This window comes from Thalia democratica, chromosome 1, assembly GCF_965202585.1.
Source record: "Thalia democratica chromosome 1, ktThaDemo2.hap1.1, whole genome shotgun sequence".
NCBI lineage: Eukaryota > Metazoa > Chordata > Thaliacea > Salpida > Salpidae > Thalia > Thalia democratica.
In genome coordinates this window covers 63177122-63199762 of record NC_139165.1, presented here as the reverse complement: position 1 = coordinate 63199762, position 22641 = coordinate 63177122, and the positions used below count along the sequence as shown (strand labels likewise).

Genomic DNA, 22641 nt, shown 5'->3' with positions numbered 1-22641 from the left:
TCCCCTCTATCAACTACACACCTTTTATATCTTCTTTTTCTTTTCTTTTTACGGCTCTTACGGTACTTTTTATGTTTTCTTTTATTTTTAACTTTTTTAATGTACTTCACTGATTTTTTTTCTCTTCTTTTACCGAATAAAGACAATACACAACTTCTGAAGGCAGATTTGCACATAGATGAAAGGGCAGTTTTGATTAGCAACGACTGCCTTCTTAGATTTAATTCCCATGAGGTTTTAGTAACTAACGTATACATTGTAACCTGGTGATTTGTATTCGGATCATTATACATAAAAATAATTGTATACCCCGAAGTTTGGCTATCTTTGTAACATGTACCGTTATTCAACTCAAGCAAGTAAACTTTAGGCTCATTTTTACAAACTGGCACATGTGCTTGCATCTTGTATGAAGTCATAGAGTAGAGTTTGCATGCTTCAACGCGTCGCATTTTAAACGAAAAAGTCATATATACGTCATAGTGGGGATCACGTAATAAAATTTCACGCATCTGGCTTGATCCTATAGTGTTGTAGATTTCAAGCTTTACTGAAAAAAAAAAACGTTAGTAGAAAAACACTAAAATAATCAAATATATACAACGCTTATTACGTATGATTACTCCTCTGATGTCGTTGTTTTAAATTATACTATACACTAAGCTAGAAAAACTATAAAAGTTTCACTTTGATTAAATTAGAATATTTAGGTAGACTGATTTTAAAACTATTTCGATCATAATGAAAAAGTTTACTGCTGTAATAACTCACTGTTGTCATCAGTTTTTGGCGGAAAACCAAAATGAATTAAAGAACTTTCATCATCGTCATGCACATGAAAAGTTTTTAGTTGTCTCGTTTCTGATTTTCCTTTTACCATAAAAATCGATTGCGAAGTCATACTTCTATAAGAACGAAGATGACTTGGCATTGAATGTGGTGTGGAAACGTTTATTTGTAAAAAAGCAGGAAAAATAAGTACAAATATCAAAATAACAATAAGAATTGTAGACATCGTTTTTATGTACATTTATAACTAATGTCTTTATTGGACTTCATTATAATTTAATAATAGTTTTTGTTGATACGAAACAAAGTTAAAGTCTGAAATTATATAACGTTTATTATAATTGATAACCAAACTGTTATAGCTAAACGTATTTAGCTAAATAGAATACTTATTGAAACATATTTAGTTAAAAACAGTATATAAAACAAACTATTAACTTGAAATTTTCAAAAAATGATAAAAACTAAAAAACATAAAGAAGCAATCTTAAAATGTAAATTAGTAAATTTAAATTTTTTAAGTAGGTTTAATCAAACAAGTTTTTTTATTCTTTTTTAAGTTTTTCCTTTATTGGTACAAAAAACAAGTAACACTTTAACAATTATTATATAAAGTATTAAATTGTATATTTATTTATGATTTATATCAGAGTCAACATTAGACTGTTAAACTGTGAGAGCTTAATTTTATTAAAACGGTTGAAATTTAATATACCTTTAAAAGATTTCAACTAAAGTGTCATAAAACATTTTTTACATACAATTTTTAGGTTGTTTAAATCAGGGTTTCCAAATCCTAGTACTTTAGCTATCAGGGCCAATAACTAAGAGGCGAAAAAATAAATGGGTTGATAACTAGTAAATGGGCAATATCTAAATAAGGAGGTCAATTGTTACTTTAATTTTTTTAGGTGGGTCATTTAAAAATAGAGCTTGGGAACCCGAAATTTAAAACTAGTATAATAAATATTATCAAATTCTAGATATTATTCTAAAAAATTAAGTAAAAAGTTAACAAATTAGCCTCGAGTACCTCAGCTCAACTTTAGAAAAATCAAGTAAAATTATAACAAATATTTTTAGCGTCCGCCCATTTATAACAGCTTGCATCTTTTAAACTTAATTTTAGCTTTTGAAACATTTACTGGGTGTGTCTATAATTTCTTTATTTTGAAAACTGTATCCGGATAGGACATTGAAATGTATCCGTAGAGTATGACTTGATAACCTAAAGGTTTTTTCGCATACCAAGTCCTTAGACTAAACGTTTTGAGCGCTTTTTTTATCGTTTTTTAAACAGTTGTAAAGTTTAAACTTGTGTTCATAAAAATATTGGCCTTTTTAACTTGCAAGATTTTTACTTACAAAACTTAGTTAGAATTAAGTTTACACGGATAGTCTAAGTCCAAAATCTTTATTGAACAACTCTAAACCGTAACCACCTAGCCAAAACCCCTTACCTATGTTATTTAGCACTAACCCTATGACATATTTCTAAAAAACAAACCGTAATCAATTACCCTTAAACCTAATATCCACCTTAAAACATTATAAATTTTTTAATTTAGTCTTAATTTAAGGTTTGTAAAATTGAAAACTTAGAAACGTAAATACTTTATATAAGAAAAAAAAGTAAAAATTAGAAAATAAATTAAAACATTAACAAGTATTATTTTTAAAGGTGTGCTCAAAGTATAAAAATACGTTTTTATTACGTGTAAAAACTTAGGTACAAAAACTTTTCTTTTTTCTTAAGCTATAAATTTTATGATAAAGAGATATTTTTATGAGCTTGTATACACTTATCTGTTTTTTTACTTAAGACCATTTAAGTAGGTGCATTTGAAGAATAATTTTTAAGAGTAATTTTTTTTTTTTAACAATTTTTGTTTTAATTTATTCTTTTATTTTTTCAAGTTACATTATTTTAATTTATGTGAAAACTTTTATTTTTTTTTAGTTTATAAAATATTCTGTGTATACAAAACAAAAAAAACTTAAAACATGTTGAGGCTTAATCTAAAAGTAAGCTATTAAAGATAAGCAGGTCTCAAAGAAGACAAAAAAAAAAGTAAGAAGTAAAAATAAAACTAAACAAAAACAAAATATGTTTTTTATATATAAAACAAATACTACAGTTTAACTGATAACTTTAAGAACTTAAGCATTTTATAATTTTGTAATAAAGCTTTACAAACACTTACTTACTTTCTTTTGGCAATTTAAACGTGTTGTTATAAGTTTAATTGTAAAAAAAGTTAATAGAGTAAATAGTTGAGAATTTATATTGATTTTTATTGATTTACAATTGCTTTATTTTTCCTAAAAACTTGAAATCCTAACATAAAAACAACAAATATATTGTTATAACATTATTGCAAACTCATGATTTAAATTAAAAAAAGTAACAACCATTGAAGATTCATCAATAACTTTATAAAAATATACAATTAACACTTTTTAAAATTGTTGAAGTAATTCTAACTTTTTGTAGCTTAGTGTTTTCCAAAATAAAAAGTATAACTTTGAATCATAGGAAATAAAAGCTAAAACATAAATTTCTAAACTAAATCAAAATTTTCTCAGTATTAATAGATATTTTAGGTTAAACTGCTCGTTTTCTTATTAGCAAAAAAATTAAGTATGAAAACCAAGTAATTCACTTTTTTTAAACTATAATAACTTTTTTACACCTTTTCTTATTATAGATAAAAACAAAATTCTCAAAATTTACTCTTTTAAACTATAAAGTATATAATATTCACTTTAATTTCTTGTACTTAGCTTTAGAATTATTAATTGTCATTAAACTTATATTTTAAACTTTTTTTTTTACTTTTTAATCGACTGTATTTCTCATGCTAAAGAAACGATGCGAATGACTTTTAGTCTAGAAATTTTATACTACCCACAACAATAGATATTTACGGCCGCCCGTTTAATTTTATTACATCATTCATTTTTTACTGTCAAGTTAAGGCTTTTTGAATAAAACTAGCATTTTACAAGAAACTTATAGTTTATGTAGACCAACATTTTATTTAAAAAGTGGTTTTAAATGCATTGTTCAAGTAAACTTAGTGAAAGTACTTGCATTGTTTTATACAATATAATTCAAATATTTTTAAAATTATATCTATTTTGTAATTTTAATTTTCATTAAAGTTAATAGCTGTTTAAATGTTTCAAATTCTTTACTTCGTGCATAATTATAACAACGTAATAGTATATCAAACATGTTATATAGCATTACAAGGTGGGCCTAAATAGCGTATAACTTAAAATTGAAATTTTGTATGAAATCAATTTATGTAAGTCCTCACAAAAACTGTTTTTTATTTAGCTTAAGACTTTTATCTGTAGAATTTTTTAAGATAAGTGAAAAACTATTGTTAGTTAATTTGTCAGGCTTTAGGAAGAAACTATAAACAATTATTTTGCTCCGAAAGTTTTTTTTTTGAACACCAGGTCCTTGGACCAAAATTTTTGTTTTTGTTCAATAAAGTTTTATTCTATGTTTGTGTTACATTAAAAAATAGGTTTGTTTAAAAAAAATATTTTTTTTTAACTGCTTCTTAATGTTTAGTAGACTTTATATATTTAGTTTAAAATATAATAAAAATTATATAATAGATCAGCTATATAATATTATAAAAAACATAAAAGTAAACGTGTTCACGAACAGAGTATATTATTAATTTTTTGTATTATATTTTTACTTCTATTTTTTTTGTGTTTTAGTTACGTCCTAAATTTTAATCGTTTAAACCTATAAGTTTACTAAATTCATTTTACTTGTGTCGAATAAATTATTGAAAAATTACAGAACGAAGAAGGAAGTTACGACTTTTCCGATAATGATCCATTTCCATACCCAAGATTTACTTTAGATTGGTTTAACAGGTAATAATTTTTGTTTTTAAAGCTTTCCGTTTTTCAAAATATGCGTTAATGTTTAGACAAAAAAATTGAGAAGAAAAATGTTATAGTTATTGATTCAAGGACAATTTAAACAAATTTAAACAAACATCATTACTCTAAATTATTATATTTTCTATAAAAACGTTAATTAAACTAATAGAATTTTTACTAGTTTTATTAATTAGCAAAAAAAATTATTAATTTTGTAATTTCATAAAAAAAAGAAAATGCTTCTTTCTATTACGCTTATAACTATTTTTTAAAGTTTTTTGATAGCCATAAAAATTAAATACTTGTTGTTTTGCAATTTTTTTTGTAGTTAAGTAAGTAAGTATTACAATAAGTATTATAATAAGTATTACAAGATGTATATAACTTTTTAACCATTAATTTAAAATTTTCTAAAGGAACAAAAACTAGTCTAAATTTAAAATAAAGACTAAACGCAGATAATGTTTTTAGAAAATTAAACGAAGCTTTGACTGTTAGATTGACTGAAAATGTACTTTACTACGTGTAATCAGATAGAAAACCTTTGTGTGTTATACTAAAAGTACTTCAAGTTTTCCTACATTAAAACCTTTAACGTTTTAAATTTCTACACAAAAAATGTTTTAAGGCTATAATCTTAAAAAATAAAACTGTTTTGTTTTATAATAATCGTAAGCTTAATAGAAATGTTATGTAAACATTGTTAATTTTGAAAGAAGATTTATATTAAACGTATTAAGTTAAATATTATGTTGAAAATATTTATATCTTTGTAAATTTTTAGAACTACATTGATTGCCTTTTAGTTGATAACAACTATAAAGCAATTTAGGTAAACAGAAAATTAAAAGCTTTCTAGTAAACTAAAAAAATATATAGGTGATATATAAACTAAAAAAAGTATTTACTACAAGACAATAAATTATTTTTATCTCGCTGATAAACGAAAAAAAAACTATTTATCTAATAATAATAAACTATTTGAACTAATGAATTAAAAAAAACTAAAATTAACTATAAAATTGTTTTTGTTAAGAAAAAAGTCTGTAAATTATAAATAAAAAGGTTTTTGTCTTGTTGTACCTAGACTAATATTTTAAAAGTATTCTACGACAACTTAAAGTTAAAATTAAATTATTATATGACTACTTAAAAATATTTTTTTAAGAAAAAATTCTAAGAGGTTAGCTTGTTAAGAGTATATAAAATAATTTGTATAGTTGTTTTATTAAATGAACGTAAATGAAACATGCTAGCGAAGTATTTTATCGTCAGCTCTAACAATGGGAAAAATACTTCAATTATTCTTAAAGTGTCCTCTCTTTTCTTGAGCAAATGCTTTATTGTTGTCTTTAATACTGTTTATTATGTTTTAAATAGTTTATTAATATTACCACCATACAAACAGTGTTTTATTTTTATCAAGGGAAAATATGTTTTTTTAAGTATGAAGATTTTTCGATTTCTAACACAAAAACAGTTTATACAATAGTTTTTACTCGATAAAACTAAATTTATTTATTTTAATTTATTGTTTTTGTCGTATTAAGTCTTAAAATCATAAAGTTTAAAAAATAATAAAAGTATTTAAAACAAATATATAATACTAAAAGTTAAAACGGTATAAAAATAGTTAAATTTGTTACTGAATTATTAAAAAAAAAATTTTACAAAGGCTAGATTATTTTTACTATAGCCTTAACACTATGAGATATCTAAAAGTTTTATAAACAATAAAGTCGTTTTTTATTACTCTATATTAAATTAAGTTATAAATATTTTCTCTAAAGAAAAATACGCTAATCTTTACTTGAATTCATTATTTTTAATGTTCAGTAAGCAGTATAAAGAAGGTTTCATTCTTTTTATCTGTTAGAATAACAAGTTAAAATATTGTTTCAAAACTGTTTGATTGACTAATTTCCGAAAAGTTCTACGAAAGGTTTTCAAACTTTATTATTAATCCATATGTTTTAGAAAATGTAAAGTTTATAATTACTTTTTCTTTAAGACTAGACATTATTGATTACATCAATTAAGTTTAAATTACATTGGTCTATTCCTAGTTGTTGCAACTTCTATGGTACTGTTTTGTGTTGTATCGTTTGTAATTTATTTTGTATATGAATTAAAATTAAAGCACTTTTGTTAAGATTAATACTTTTTCTCAAGTACAAAAGTTAAGTAGATTTTTATCTATCATCAAAATACTATTGCTAATCATGTGAATGCACTATTGAGATAACTGTTTAGTTTTTGTTTGAATGGTATGTTTATTTTCTTCGGATATCAACTTTTGAGTATTTAACACCAATTTTTTTAATGCTCAATACATTTAAAACAAGTAAGTTAAGTGAATGCCTTTTTATACACCAGGTCCCTCACCATATTTTTAAACATCGATTTCTCATTCGTATTAAATATTTTTTTATTTAGTATAGAGAAAATTCTATAAAGTCAATGTTTTTAGGAAAAAAGTAGTGTCAACTTCGTTACTATAACATATTCTAACAAATTTAGACTTGAAACATTGTTGAAATTTCAATAATAAATTTCTAGTTAAAAAATAAGACTAGTTAATAATTTTTCTTAGCATGTTAACTTTGGTGAGCTTAGACAAATACTCCGCTTTACAAAGTTTTTCTTCAACTTAGACCTTGTATGATTTAAATTTAGTAAACGAACGTAGTTCATGTATTATATAATCTTTATTACACGTTTTCCAAAATTGATTTCATCGTGGTTTAGAACAAATAAATTAAACTGTAGTCATGGAACGCGATGTGCGGGAGAAGTTAGCTCGATTGCAGATAATGACATATGCGGTGTAGGGGTGGCGTTCAATTCAAAAGTATCAGGAATTAGAATGCTTGATCAACCTTACATGACAGACCTTATTGAAGCAAAGAGTATGTCGTATAAACCTGACATCAACCACATATACAGGTTGTTAACAAACTAGAAAATTTTTAAGAAACCCTCTGATGAATTTATTTGAAAGTGTAATAAATTGAGTTAAAGACCAAACAACAACTTATAGAATAAAGTGTTCTTTAATAATGGCACTAAAAATACTTAATTTATGTTTTATTTATAAATGTTGCTATTATAAATTCAAAGTTAATTAAAATTTTCAACATTCTTAAACTATATCAGAACTAAGTAAAGTAAAGTAAATGTAATTGATATAATTAAATTTCAATAAGATTAATATGCTATTTGTTCTAAGAGTCAATGCAAGGTTTTTCAAAAGATTTTATAAAACAATTCTTCTTTGTTTTTTAGCATGAAATTTTTGTCAAACTTTTATTATTTTAGGCTTAAAAAACTTAAATTATCTTTATAATTAAAATACCATATGTATGACAATCATAACAGACGGATTTTTGTTATTTTAATATGCAGTTAAAAATATTCAATCTATCTAAAGTAGTAATAAAACACCCTCAGAAAAAAATGTATTATAAAACATTATTTTTTAACATTTAACGAAGTACTTTAGCAAGTAAATTATTTCAAACTTTTTCTCAATTTTTTTAAATAATTTACACTATCAGTGCGTCTTGGGGACCAACCGATGATGGAAAAACAGTTGATGGTCCACGGGAATTGACACTCAAAGCCATTGTTGATGGAGTGAACAAGGTATAGTTTGCTTGTAATATTTATTTATATAACTTATATTTAAAGTATACTTTGTATGAGAGCTTAGTCTTCTTATTAGCAATATGTTTGTTTTCATGTTAACTTTCAATTATCTAGCCTTCGATATTTTTAAAATGACAAAGATAAAAATTTTATATACGTAAGAAAGTATACTTTTGTCATGAAAAGTTATTTAGTTGTTAACTTTACTATAAATTTTAAAGTTTTGAACCTAATTGCACTTCGTAAAAAAAATGTAAAAAATAAAAGACAGCTGTTAAAACATTGAACTTTAATATGTAGGGACGAAAAGGGCTTGGAAGCATATATGTGTGGGCATCTGGGGACGGAGGGGCAGATGATGATTGTAATTGTGACGGTTATGCAGCCTCAATGTGGACAATTTCCGTCAACTCAGCAGTTAACAATGGAGAAACTGCTCTGTACGATGAAAGTTGTTCCTCTACACTCGCTTCAACCTTCAGCAACGGAAGAGGAAATGTTGAGGGAACTGCAGTAGTAAGTAGAAAAATTTAAAAAGTTATATCCATATATACTCATTCCACAATAAACTTTAATAATGTAAAAACCTTTTAATTTATATTGTTGAAATTATACCCAAGCTAAGAAAAATATAATACAAATCAAAGCCTAACAAAATATTTGGACACATTAAAAAGCTTAACTGTACTAGTTCTGCTAGAGAAAAAAGACAAAACTAAGCAATAAATAAACAAGACCGAATCAATTCAGGAAATACAGACAATATTACTTTCTTAGTAAGTAACTTCTAAACTTTGCAAAATTAAATTTTTCAGCAGTTTTAACAAAAAGAAACTAAGGGCTCTTAGAAAAAATTTCATAATAATTTGTGAGATGTTGGCAAAATTTAGAGATGCAGAATAGTTTAAGCTTTATTTCTCTATAAATGTACATCTCACTCTAAACATGTATAATGAATAAATATAAATTCATTATAAAGTATAATGAATAATGTGCAACCTCATAAAATTTGAATTCTGAGGCAAACATCTTACCAAGGTAGGCTATAGTTCTTAAAGTTTATGAAATATTTACTAAAATATCAAGTGTCGGATTATCTAACATTACAAACTATCCATAAACTACTAAATATATGAAGTTGCTGAGCGCAGAGTTCTGGAAATTAATCAAACTATTAAAAAAAAATTCAAGTATGTTAGACTTTGTATTAATATATATAACTTTAAACTTAGTACACTGAATTATACAGTAATAACTTATAATGAACAACATAAAAGAATGTTTTTTTATATTATTGTCAATACAAGTACCAAAAATTTTGAGTAAAACCAAGACTTATTAATCCCAAGCTGCTTTTCGCTTAACGCATTTAAAGTGTAAAAAAAAACTTACATCGTTGACTTTTTTTTTTTAAACTTACATCGTTGAACATAGCAAATGACATAAACTCTGTCACCCAAAAAGCTAAATATGTTAAAAACTTATTTGATGATCATCAAAACTATTATTTTTTAATATAAGTACTTCAAAGATAACTAATACATAATAACACAAGTACATTAGTTTATATTATTGTCAATACAATTCATTCATGTTTTTAATAAAATTCCGACGATACGAACGCAACATTCAAACGAAAAACTGTTTTTAAGGTTTACAATCAAGGTAATGTTTTTGGTTGTTATAGAGAGTTTTTAAATATTGACTATTAAAATAATCAGCTCTGCTAAATTCTATGAAAGCTCATGTTAATTTGGTTAGTTCGAAGTAAGCATAATAAACTATGCAATTTAAATTATAAAAGTTTGCATGACATGATACCAAACGATCACTGATTAGCTAGTCAAAATTCTTATTGAAACCATATAAATGTATACATACACTTATTTCTTATAAGGTTTCTATGAAGTAATAACGAATATATTATTTATAAAATACTAACAGATTTCAAGTTTTATTATTTTGAATTCTTAATTTTTTTCCACAAATATAATTTAATTATAAAAGGAAGATACTTGTTTATTTCTAAGTATTCATTTTATCGATAATTAATATACATTCAAAGGAAGTAGCATTAAATTTTTATTTTTTTTAAACTGTTGTTTTATAATTGTATCATATAAGTATGTGCTTGAATGTTTCAACACAAAGAGCTTTTTTTGCGGATTTTAATAAACTTATGTTAGGTATTTTTAAAAGTAGTTAATGTATTGAAAAAATTTGAATTAGCTGGAAAGTATTATTTTGCACTTTTCCTTCAGAATTATCATATTAAAAACTAGCTTTATTCTTTTTATACAACTTATGTTAGATTGTCTTGTATTTACGCTATTAAACTTCATGGTTAATGCAAAAAGCAAAAATAAAAATTTTACATTAAACAAGATTAAATAACAATTAAACAAAAAATACATTTGTTAAGTATTTGTTTCATTACAACCTTTGAAAATTAGTCAAGTTTAAATTTTAACCTAACAAGTTTTTTTAAAGTTTCAAAAATAAACTAATACAACTCTTGTAATAATTTTTTGATAAAAAGTTATCATTGAGTTTTTTATAACAGTTGAGTAGTTAAAAATTTAAGAGCTTTAAATCTATTTAAATAAGATTTTATTAATAATTGATTACCTCTTTTTGAGTGAAACATTGTTTTGAAAATAAAATGGTAAAATATTGGAAGCTACACTGTTCTCCTTAGCAATAAATTGAGAACTTTAATTGCTATCTTTAAAGACAAAAACTTTACAATTTAAGAAATTTATTAAAAGTTCAAACTTAAACAAAAAACTAAGTGATGTTCAAAATTTTTACTACATGAGTATGGAAAAATGTTTTAAGTTTTTATGGTAAGTATTATTTTTCTTGTATCACAGTTTTTTAAAATTCAAGTTTTTGTCTAAAGTTCTGATAAAATTTTAACTAAGTTATAAATTTTTGTGTCTTTTTTATCTTATCAGAATAGGAATTTATAGCTGTAATACTATAAACCTTAATTATATAAGTCCTGGACAATGACGTTAAACTGTATCCAAGTGGTGTAAGATTCGATAACCGAAAGGTCCCTTCTTACACCATGTCTTTAGACCAAATATTTTGAGCGCTTTTTTTTGTCGTTCAATAAACGATATATATAAGTTTTTTTTAACTATAATATAAGCTCTACAATATAGCTAATTTCGTAATTTCTTTTAACAAACTTTAAATTTTTTTATTATACTAATCATATAATAATGGTTCTGTTATTTTAAAACGTAGACTTATTATCTTTTATGACGATCATAGTTAGTGCTTAATTAAACAATACTATTATATGCGTAACAGATATATAAAACACTCTCCCAAGTTTTTCTGTGATAGTTTATTTATACGTATTACACTACTTTTCGTCATAACTTAACAGTAAAACAAAATTCAAACTATGAATAGATTTTAAACAAAAACACAAAAAGGTAAAACTATCAAAGTATTAAGCACAATAAATAATCAGTGTAAAGTAATAAATAATTAAACTCAAATACTACTAACGGAAAAAAAAGAAGGATAATTTAACTAAATAAAGACACTTTGTAATCGAAGGTATACTATCAAAATCCACCAACATTCAAAATCCACCCGATCAAAGTCCACCCGATTTTTTTTTACATTTTCTTTATTTACTAATTTATTTTATAATTTTTTTTTAATTTATTTTATTTTTACTTTTCATTATCACTAATACCCCTAACCCTTACCCTCGTTCGGTAAGCGGTTCTTAAATTTGACTGGGTGGATTTTGATCGCGGGGGGATTTTGAACGTGTCCCGTAATCGAATTCCTTTTGTTTGCACAGTTCTGGTTTCTCTAAAAATATGGATATAGCTTCCAACTTCACGAGATCAAACACACTATTGCAATGATGGATTATTCTAAATCTGGATATGTCATATTTCCTAGCACAATCTCTATTAATTATTAGATGTTCTGCAACTGAAGATCTTTTAGCTGCGTTTTTGTTGCCGTTGTCTTAATTCAAGGTTCTTTTTCAATGAATTTTAAAACACAAGCAGGTAGATGTTCTATTATCCTGGTTTATAAGTGCCTTGAAGTCTGACCGATATAGCTCTTTTCGCAAGAGTAATTAAACTTGTACACTATACAACTTTTGTCTTAGTCTGGTATCGGGTCCATCAAATGCATTTTTAATAAGGGTTTTGAAAGAAATATAACTTTTGGACACACTTGATTGTAAGATGTTTTTGTTAAGTCTTTTACTTTGCTCTCAATTACGCGTGATTTTCTCCAATATAAGGTAGTTTTAAAATTGTTGGGAACTTCTCCGGTCCGTATATCCTAGGTTGATTTATATTATTGTGGTGTGATTTTATCACCCTCTTAATTAAATCTGGTGGGTAACCATTTTTTTATTAAAATTACTTTTATTCTCTCAACCTCTAAACGAAGTAATTCTTAAGCACAGATTTTGTATGCTCTATGGTAAAGTGTTTTGATTAGGTTTACTTTTCGATTGATAAATGAGATAAAGATTGATAGTGTAAGTATTGCCCAGTGAAAGTTGTTTTTCTATAGACATTTGTTAAGAAGCTTGTTTTATCTTTTATTATCAATATATCTAAAAATGGCAGCTGATTGTTCGGTTCTATCTTCTATCATTCTATTCTATCATGATTTAAATACAGTCATTCTTTGAGCAATTTGGGAATGGTCATAGAAATGTGTAACATTAGGCTTAAAAATGAACTAAAGGAAGAACATTCAAGAAAGTTTGATATGTATATAAGAAATATTAAAACAAAACAAATGCCAAAAAAAGACTTAACAAAAACATCTTACAATCAAGTGTGTCCAAAAGTTATATTTCTTTCAAAACCCTTATTAAAAATGCATTTGATGGACCCGATACCAGACTAAGACAAAAGTTGTATAGTGTACAAGTTTAATTACTCTTGCGAAAAGAACTATATCGGTCAGACTTTAAGGCACTTATAAACCAGGATAAAAGAACATCTACCTGCTTGTGTTTTAAAATTCATTGAAAAAGAACCTTGAATTAAGACAACGGCAACAAAAACGCAGCTAAAAGATCTTCAGTTGCAGAACATCTAATAATTAATAGAGATTGTGCTAGGAAATATGACATATCCAGATTTAGAACAATCCATAATTGCAATAGTGTGTTTGATCTCGTGAAGTTGGAGGCTATATCCATATTTTTAGAGAAACCAGAACTGTGCAAACAAAAGGAATTTGATTACAAAGTGTCTTTATTTAGTTAAATTATCTTCTTCTTTTTCCGTTAGTAGTATTTGAGTTGAATTATTTATTACTTTACACTGATTATTTATTGCGCTTATTACTTTGATAGTTTTAACTTTTTGTGTTTTTGTTTAAAAACAATTCATAGTTTTAAATTTGTTCTACTGTTTAGTTCTGACGAAAAGTATTGTAATACGTATAAACTGTCACAGAAAAACTTAGGAGAGTGCTTTATATATTTGTTACGCATTTAAATAAATTAGCTAATAATGTTTGAAATACTATTATAGATAAATAGTAAATTTAGTCTATAAATAGTAAACTCAACAGGCAACAACTGATCTGTACGGTGAATGCACTCTACGACACTCAGGTACTTCTGCAGCCGCACCCGAAGCCGCTGGAGTTTTTGCTCTTGCATTAGAAGCCAACAACAATCTAACTTGGCGAGATGTTCAGGTGACAAGTTGAAACAAAACTTTTATTAAAAGTAAAAGTATGTTGTTCTTTTAAGCTTGAAATTCAGTAAAGTTTGTAGTAATATATGTATATTTCACTAACATACAGCTATTATACTAACAGCACTTAACAGTATTGACGTCAACACCGAATTTGTTGCATGACAACTTGCACAGCTGGCAAACAAACGGAGTTGGATTTAAATTCAATCATTTGTTTGGATTCGGAGTTCTAAATGCTGAAAATATGGTTAAGCAATTTATTTTTGTAAACATAGAGTGAGCTTTTGCTTTACGCTTTTTTTGACTAAATAACAAAAACAGTTTATCGAAGACGATAAAACAATTGACGCTTATAAATAGATTCAAAGGACCTAATGTATAGAAAGACCTCTTAGTCATCGAACAAGCATACTAAGAGTCAATTTAATTATAATACTACAAATAAATTATAATTTACTTTTCTTTTTAATTGTAACTAAACAGATTAGTCTGGAAGCTTGTCCAATTGTCTTATTAAATCTTATATTTTATTCATGATTTTATTTTAGAAAATCAAAACAATTTATCTTCAAGCTCGAGTAGTTGCAGCTGTTTTTATTGAAAATGTATTTTTACAAAATATTATTTCTAAAGCAAATGGGTATAGATAAGTAAATAAGTATGTCACGTGGTATATAAGTTAATAAGTATTGTTACTGTATAATTTTTTCTAAAAGAACACTGCTTTAAAAGTCAAGATTTTTAACCTAAAAAAATAGAGATGAATTTTTCATTTATTACACTAATTTTACAATCATGAGCTCAAAAGCAATAAGTTATAAGTAGTTTAAAACTTAAAAAACGGGTATTATTGGTATTTAATACTAAATGTTTTTAAATACTATAGTTAAAATTTAATTAAAAGATGACACTTGAGTTTACACATATAGTAAAAATTTTATTTAGTTTATTATAAATACTATTTTTACAGAACTATTGATGTCGGTAGTATTCTAAACTTTAAGATTTAAAATACAAAGTTTATACTTTTTCAATGTATATTGCACTCTTAGTTACACATATTTTTGTAACATATAGCAACATATGTCCTGGGCATGGCGTTAAACTGTTCTGGTGTATGACTCGATAACTGAAATGTTTTTTGTACACCAAATCCTCAGACCAAACCTTTTGAGCGTATTTTTTATGTCGTTTAGTAAACAATAATTGTCATTTTACCAATAAGTGTATCTACACAAAGTTTATTTAGTTTTACTTTATGTACTTTAGTTATATAAATTCTGTGACAACTTATATGTCTTTGTAACTTACATCAAAGTAGTTTTATTTTTTTATTCATATAAAGCTTGCAAATAAAATTTTCAAAATCACTCTTTTTTAACAGCAGTTTTAGACATTGTATTTTGTAAAATTTAATTATTATGTTTTACAATTTTACTGTATTTTTTTCATAATTGTATAAATATATTTGATTTTAAGGTTAAAACTGCAGCAACGTGGAAAACAGTTCCTCCTCGCTTTAGATGTTTAGCTGGTATGATCGATGAGTCTAAATCGTTTTCTAGTGGTAACAGTATTCAACTTAAAATAAATACTGAAGCTTGCAGGGGAAAGAGTAATAATATACAATATCTTGAACATGTCCAAGTTAGCGATTGTTTAATAGTCTTTAGTTTACTAAATAAATTTTCAATATTTTTATACCTTTATATTTGTTATTGTGATTAGCACCAAAAACTGATTTGAAAGGTTAGTGTGTCAAATGTCCTCATAACTTTACTACTTCATCTTTTTAATCTATTAGGCATTCATAACTTTGGAATCTTCACGTAGAGGTGACGTTACAATAAATCTTACCTCACCACTCGGAACTAAATCTATGTTACTTAATAACCGTCCAAAAGATGACGACTCTGAAGACGGTTTTAAAAGGTAGTTGTGAACTGAATTTTTGAAGTATTTACACCAATATTTAACTTAAAATAGAAAGTTAAATTTAGAAGCATATAATTTATAACACTACTATTTATTACTAAAAACTTACAAAGGTATATGTTTTAACAGCACGGGTTCAGCAAGTAGAGGACCATAATGTACTTTTCAGCTAAAATAGTACTTAATTTTTAGTTTTCAAGTAAAACATAAAATTAGGCTCATAATTTAACATTTAGTAATTAGTAGTGCCTCTAATTGCGTAGTTGCTCATATTTTTTATAAAATAATATTAATATTGTTTATTATTACAAAAAACTCTAAATAACTGCTGCCCGCGGAAGATATTTTTCTCGATATGGCGGACCACAAGAACTTTTTATAAAAAAATTGCCTGTTACTTATAAAAGACTGCCGATCTCTGGTAAAGCATATCTACATGCATATTTAAAAAACCCTACCTTTTAAATTTAAAACTAGAAATAATAAGTTTTTGTTAAAAAAGTAGACAATCAGGCATATAATTCAAAAATAATGCAAGCGATACTTTAAAGTATATAAAGTTTTTAACACAAAAAGGCACGCAATAAAATTTATGAAAATATATTTTTCAGACAAAGCTATTCTTACTAGTTTGAAACAAATATTTCATTGTTGCTTTAAATATGTAAACGAATAAAGTAAATTTAACCAAAATTCTTTTAAAAAATAAAATTATTACAAAAAAAAAACTGACGATTGTATAATAACGGTTTATGTTTTTATATTTTAATTACTGAAAAAAATATTTTAACTTATAAAACAATATTTTTAAGCAAATTATCATTAAAATACTTTAATGAACAACGTAACTGATTTTATTTTTATATAAAGTGTTTTAATTACATTATATAACGTATTCTAATGTATTTCTCACTAGTTATGAATAAAAATACCTAGTTTAATCTTAAGCAGTGTAAAAAAGTAAAATTTCGAAAATTGATTTTATCTAGTATTGAATGTTTTATGTTTTATACATCTTATTTAGAGTTATTGATTTAGCTAGTCCAGCTGGTTCTGACCAGATCTTAATATAAAAAAACAAAATATAATTACCTAATAACTTATATTTGAAAAGTGATAAAAAAAAGTCATAAGTATATTGTTATAATAAGATAAACTAAATCTGTTAAACATATAAACACGAACTTTTTTATATACTTTGTTTTAAACTATAAGTAAACAATTTAAAAAAATTACAATTTCTATTAACTTAAAAACTCAACTAAAAAATCGATTATGATTTTATTTACTTTTATAATATAACTAAAAATTGTAAGTTACTTAACAGTTGTTAAGCATTTGGCTACAAAATTAAAGTTTTTCAACAAGTTATAATAACGTAATTTCATTTATTTGTATATTTTCAAACTATACAGTTGGCCTTTTATGACAACAAACACTTGGGGAGAAGATCCTTCTGGTGAATGGAAGTTATCTATAGGTTTCAAAAATGAAAAAAATACACAAAAAGGTTTGCTCTTTTCTTAACTCTAAAACGTTTTGTCTTTGAAAACTTGTTTCTAATTAGGCTTAATTTGGAAAAATCTATATCAGTATCTGACCTGATACTTTTTATGAAATAAAATTAATACATCAATCAATCCAACAAATTGAATTTTAGGAATTTTATCAATATATAATTATAAGTTTACACACTTTAAAAATTTATAAAAATTTTAAGTACGTAAAACTGTAATTTATACAACAGAGATTTAAGCTTTAAAAAAAAATTGCTTTATACATATAACTTTCTTAATTTTTAACTTTTATAATAACAATACTTATAGTTTTTTTGCAGCTGTAATATTTTGATCCGTTATTTATTTCAATAATCGAAGTTTGAATATATTCTAAAGTTATTTTATTTTCTGAAAGTATGTTTTCGGCCAAATTTTATTAACCAATAATCGTTTAAAAATGGTGTAAAAATTTATAATTGATGCCTTATATACAGCCTTTTTTTTTTCTTATAAGTTATTAGTTTTTTGAGATACGAGTTTTAAGCTTACAAAAAATGGCTTTCTTTAGTAGTTATAAATTTCTCCCTTTTTTTTTCAATTTTTTTTACCATGACAATCTTACAAAGATAGACATACATAATTTTTTTATTTATGAAATAAGTATTAATTTATTTTTAAGATGTGGCCAATTGAAAAAAATAATTTTAATTGTCGAAACGTTAATTGTTTTGAAACCATTTTACTTACTATAAGAGAAAAAATTAAATCTAAATTAGAATTAAGTAGTTTTATCACTAAAACCACTTCGAACACGAGCCTATTTTGTGTTATAAGTCTCTACTGTAAAAATATAAAAACAAATAGGCACTATTTTAAACTTTAAGTGACAAATGTATCATACTAAGTATTTATTTTAAGTTTGAATTACCTTAATTTTTAATTAACTTATAAATTTAACAGCTTGTAGGAGTTTGTAGAAGTAAATTAAAAAAATCTTTGAATATATGATTTGTCCTAAGCAAGACATTAAACTGTATGCGTGGTGAATGACTCAATAACCAAAAAGTTTTTGCGTACACCAGATCCTTCGATTAAATTTTTTGAGTTATTATTTACTTTGTCGTTTAATAAACGATTTACAAACCACAAAATAAAACTTTTTTAAAATGAATAACTATTATTTTCAAAAAGGTACATTACTGAAGTGGGAGCTTTTATTGCATGGAACGCAACAGGCACCGTATATTGATGAAATTGTAAGAAACAAAAAGTCGAAGTTAGCAATATCTAAAAAACTAGAATATGCAGAAGGAGTACTTCATGAAATAGAAGAAGAAAAAAATAGCTTCTTTACGGAATAATAGATTTGATATAAACTGTACAATAGAAGTTAATTTACTTGAAAACATAAATTAAATTAAGAATTTTATGGATTTTATTTATATTTCAAAATAAATTACTTGTATAATCAACAATTAACCAAGTTTGTTGGTATCAAAAAATGAGTTAAACATTTTATTTTACTGTTTTTTTGATATTGCTTAATTTTTATGATAGTTTTTTTCACTACTACTACAGCCTTTATTTTGGCAGCTAAGTTATTAAAGTAAGTTTATCTAAATATTGTTTTCATAAGTGCATATTTTTAATTATTTAAAGTAATTTAAACATCACAATTTGTAGGTTTAATAATAAATTTAATTATTCAAACAAAATATTAACACTAATTAAAGAAAGCAAGCATCTGCTTTATGTACAATTTTTCTTATGAACAAATATTGTATGACCTGATGGCGTAGGGGTTCTAATGACCGCATTAACAACTCTTTGAGTTGAACGTTGCTGGATAGAAACTCAGTGATCGACACAAATACACAACAAAAATTTAAGTAAAAAGCTTTTTAATATTTGTCTTATATTGTTTTAAAACGATTATTAGTAAAAAGATTGTTAATAAACTGCTAATTAAAAATTAGTTGTAGTTTATTATGACAACCTAAGCTAGAATTTTTTCAAAATTCCTAACATTAATGATTTCACAGAGTTTTTAGGTTTTACTAAAACTAAGATACTTTTTAAATACAAGTATTGTGATGAAACATAGTTTCTAGCTTTTTATACATAAGAAAACCGATATTTTAAGTTGAAACAAACGCTTTTTTAGTTTTTAGAACTCTTTACTTCTAAAATTCTGACAAACCTACTGTAAAAATGGTGCTTATTAGTTAATCATTAACCCAGTTAATTTTGCATTACTTATTTAGGTAGTGCTTAAGTAAGGTTGTTAGTACAAAAAAGTTTCTAACAGGGGAGTGGCGTATTGAAGCAGATGATCTACACATAAAAAACAAAACTCGTTAAAATTTATAAAACTTCTAAAATGTTTTTTTTTAAACTGTTGTTTACAAACGATTTGTTGTGGTTGTAGCTTTTTTATCCTTCTAAATTAGTTTAAAAACTATCAAATAAAAGTTTTTTTTTTTAGTTACTAAAAAATCTAGACACAAGAAAAATGCCCCTAACAAAAGTACCACTCGCCGAAACTGGTTTGTACTTAAAAAATATTTACGTGCGCCTGCTATGTCCGAACTATTTGAATATCATATTTCTGAAAATAAGTCATTTAAAAGTTTTACGGGTTTACAATAGTGATTTTAAACGCTTACAAACTTTAGCAGAATTCCTCAAAAAAAAAAGGTTAAAACTAGCTTTACTTCCAAAAAATTTCTCAACTTCAAAACTTAAAAAACTTTTCTGTGTTTTTTGCATGATTTTTTTTCAATAAATAGCTGTTTTAATATATTTTTATATGAGTCGACTCAGGTCTCAATCGTTTTGAACCTTATAGTTGATAGATTTTTATCAGCAAAACGCCATTAATCGAGCATAAAGGTTTTAGAAAAAAAAGTTTTTTTAGTGTTTTGAACTCTTTATTTCTGGAATTCTGATCTGACCACTCAGTTATGTTAAGTTTTTTTGTAGAATAACAATAAGATATCTCCAAGTTGTTAATATCTCGACGTTAATTTTTGACACAGGTTAAAGAAATTGTCTTAAAACAAAATATAAGTTATTTGATTACAATTCTGTTTTCGTTTTGTTTTTTCTAAAGTTAGAACAAAATAGAAGAAGTTGTTTTTTACAAGTCTTTTTTTTATAGTATGTATTGACAATTTTTTTGTTTTAGAAAAATAACTTCCATTTTATATAATTTATTTGTAGATTACATATTTAAAATTTTCTACGTAATGAACTTATATATATAGAATAACTTATACTTGCAGCGTTAAAAACACTTACTTTGGGTTTAAATCGAATTTTTTACTTCTCTAATTTCAATGCTGAGTTTTTAATTTTTAGCTAAATAACAAAATAATTTTTTATGAAAGTAAAGATAGCGTTTATATTTCTCATTTTTAGATTTAAAAAAACTAAAAATTGTTAAGGTACAGGACACAGGATTATTACAAGCGATGCTGTTTATTCGATAATTCTCTGTAAACTATTAAACAACTTAAAACAAAGAATCAATTACTTTTGCTTTTATGATATTGTATATTTTGTGTATATTATTACTATTTAGAATTATTATAAGACTATAAGTATATTTTATTTCAAAAAAGTTAGATGGTTAATTGAAAACTTTTTAAATTATATCTAAGTAAAAGAACTAAAAGATCTGAAGATTAAGATATGTTAACTGTTTCTTAGTACTTTCATAAATAAACTTATTCTACAATCAACCATATTGTTGAGCTGATTACATTTTGAAGATTCTTTAAAATTTTAAATGAGTAGATAAGATGAGGTAAGATATCAATAGGTCATAAACTATGTAATTGTTGATGAACTTAAACTTTATTGGACATGAAGAATAGATAATTTCACTTTGCCCATTCAATACTACTGAAAGTTGGTTGACCAAAACACTCTGTGTCTGTAATTTAAGAATTCATTCTGTACCTTGTAAAAGTGTAGTGAATTTTAAATGTAATTTTTTGAAAAGATATCCTATATGAAGAAAAATTGTTATAAATATATATGCCTTTGTTTATTAAACTATTTTTTTTATTAGTTATTAATAATAAATATACGCTGAAAATACAAGCAAAATTATTTTAGTCTAAACACACCACATTGATCACTATATGCTTACTTATTCCTTGATAAGATCCCTAAAAGTTGACTCTTGAACTACTTTACAAACCTTAATTTTGATTAGAGCTTCTCACAAACAGCCATCTATACTTTAAAATAAAAAAATGAAAAAATGTCATTCCAAAAGGTAAGCCATGTTTTTTACAAGTTGATCTTATTTTGTAGAGTTTTTACTTGCTTCAAATTGCTTTTTACCGTTTTAAAAAATTCAATTTATTTTTGAGGTATGTCAGACAAAGTCAGGCCACAACTGATCCATCATGCTAACAGAAATATTTGTCCCTAAACATATTTTTCAGCTTAAAAACTTCTTGTTCACATTAATTAAAGTTAAGTCTTTAACTAAAAAGATATTTCTCAACCGTACTCTTGATTTTTTTAATGCTAAGTGTAGTGCTTACTAAATAATTGTGTAGTTGTAATAATAATTTTGAATATAAATGGTATACATTTTAGAAGTATATGTTCTGCCAAGGCTTTTTTTTTTAGTAAGTCCAGCGTGAAAAAAATTTTCTGGTAAATTAGGTCAGCCAACAAAACTGTCCACCCCTAATTTAAGACAAGAATTATTTTTAATAGTGTTTGTTATTTTTCCATTACTCTAACACAGAGTTTGTTTCATTTCATGGTTGTCACACACTCAGAATACATCAGGATATACTATGGGTTTTTTCTTTAAATTCAGGCTGACTCATGATAGTTTTGTTTTTTGAGAAAAAACTCTATAGTTCTAAGGTTTTTTAAATATCTCAGGAAATATTAATTTTCTAGATTTTAAATGAGATTTAGTTGACACAGTTTCAATATTTTATTTAAATATTTGTTTGAACATCATATGTAAAAGCATAAATATAATACAGGTTTTCATTTTATAGTTGAGAAGAAAAGTGAAAATAAGGTTAAAGTAGTTTGCCCTAAGGCAAAAAACCTTTTTAAGGATTGTAAAAAAAAATGGCTCAACACAGTTTTTAGTCACTCAAGGTAGT

General features: G+C 25.0%; 1 protein-coding gene across 1 annotated transcript in view; it reads left to right on the top strand.

Annotated features, from left to right (window-relative positions):
• The window catches only part of LOC145837959 (neuroendocrine convertase 2-like), a 52645-nt gene extending 33787 nt beyond the window's left edge, over positions 1-18858 (top strand). The window contains exons 5-14 of the mRNA XM_082945463.1: positions 4616-4692; positions 7471-7647; positions 8259-8346; positions 8650-8865; positions 13933-14061; positions 14185-14310; positions 15543-15710; positions 15868-15995; positions 17414-17508; positions 18689-18858. Coding sequence (XP_082801589.1) covers positions 4616-4692; positions 7471-7647; positions 8259-8346; positions 8650-8865; positions 13933-14061; positions 14185-14310; positions 15543-15710; positions 15868-15995; positions 17414-17508; positions 18689-18858 — 1374 coding nt within the window. The remainder of the gene's footprint in view (positions 1-4615; positions 4693-7470; positions 7648-8258; positions 8347-8649; positions 8866-13932; positions 14062-14184; positions 14311-15542; positions 15711-15867; positions 15996-17413; positions 17509-18688) is intronic.
• The last annotated feature ends 3783 nt before the right edge of the window (positions 18859-22641 follow it).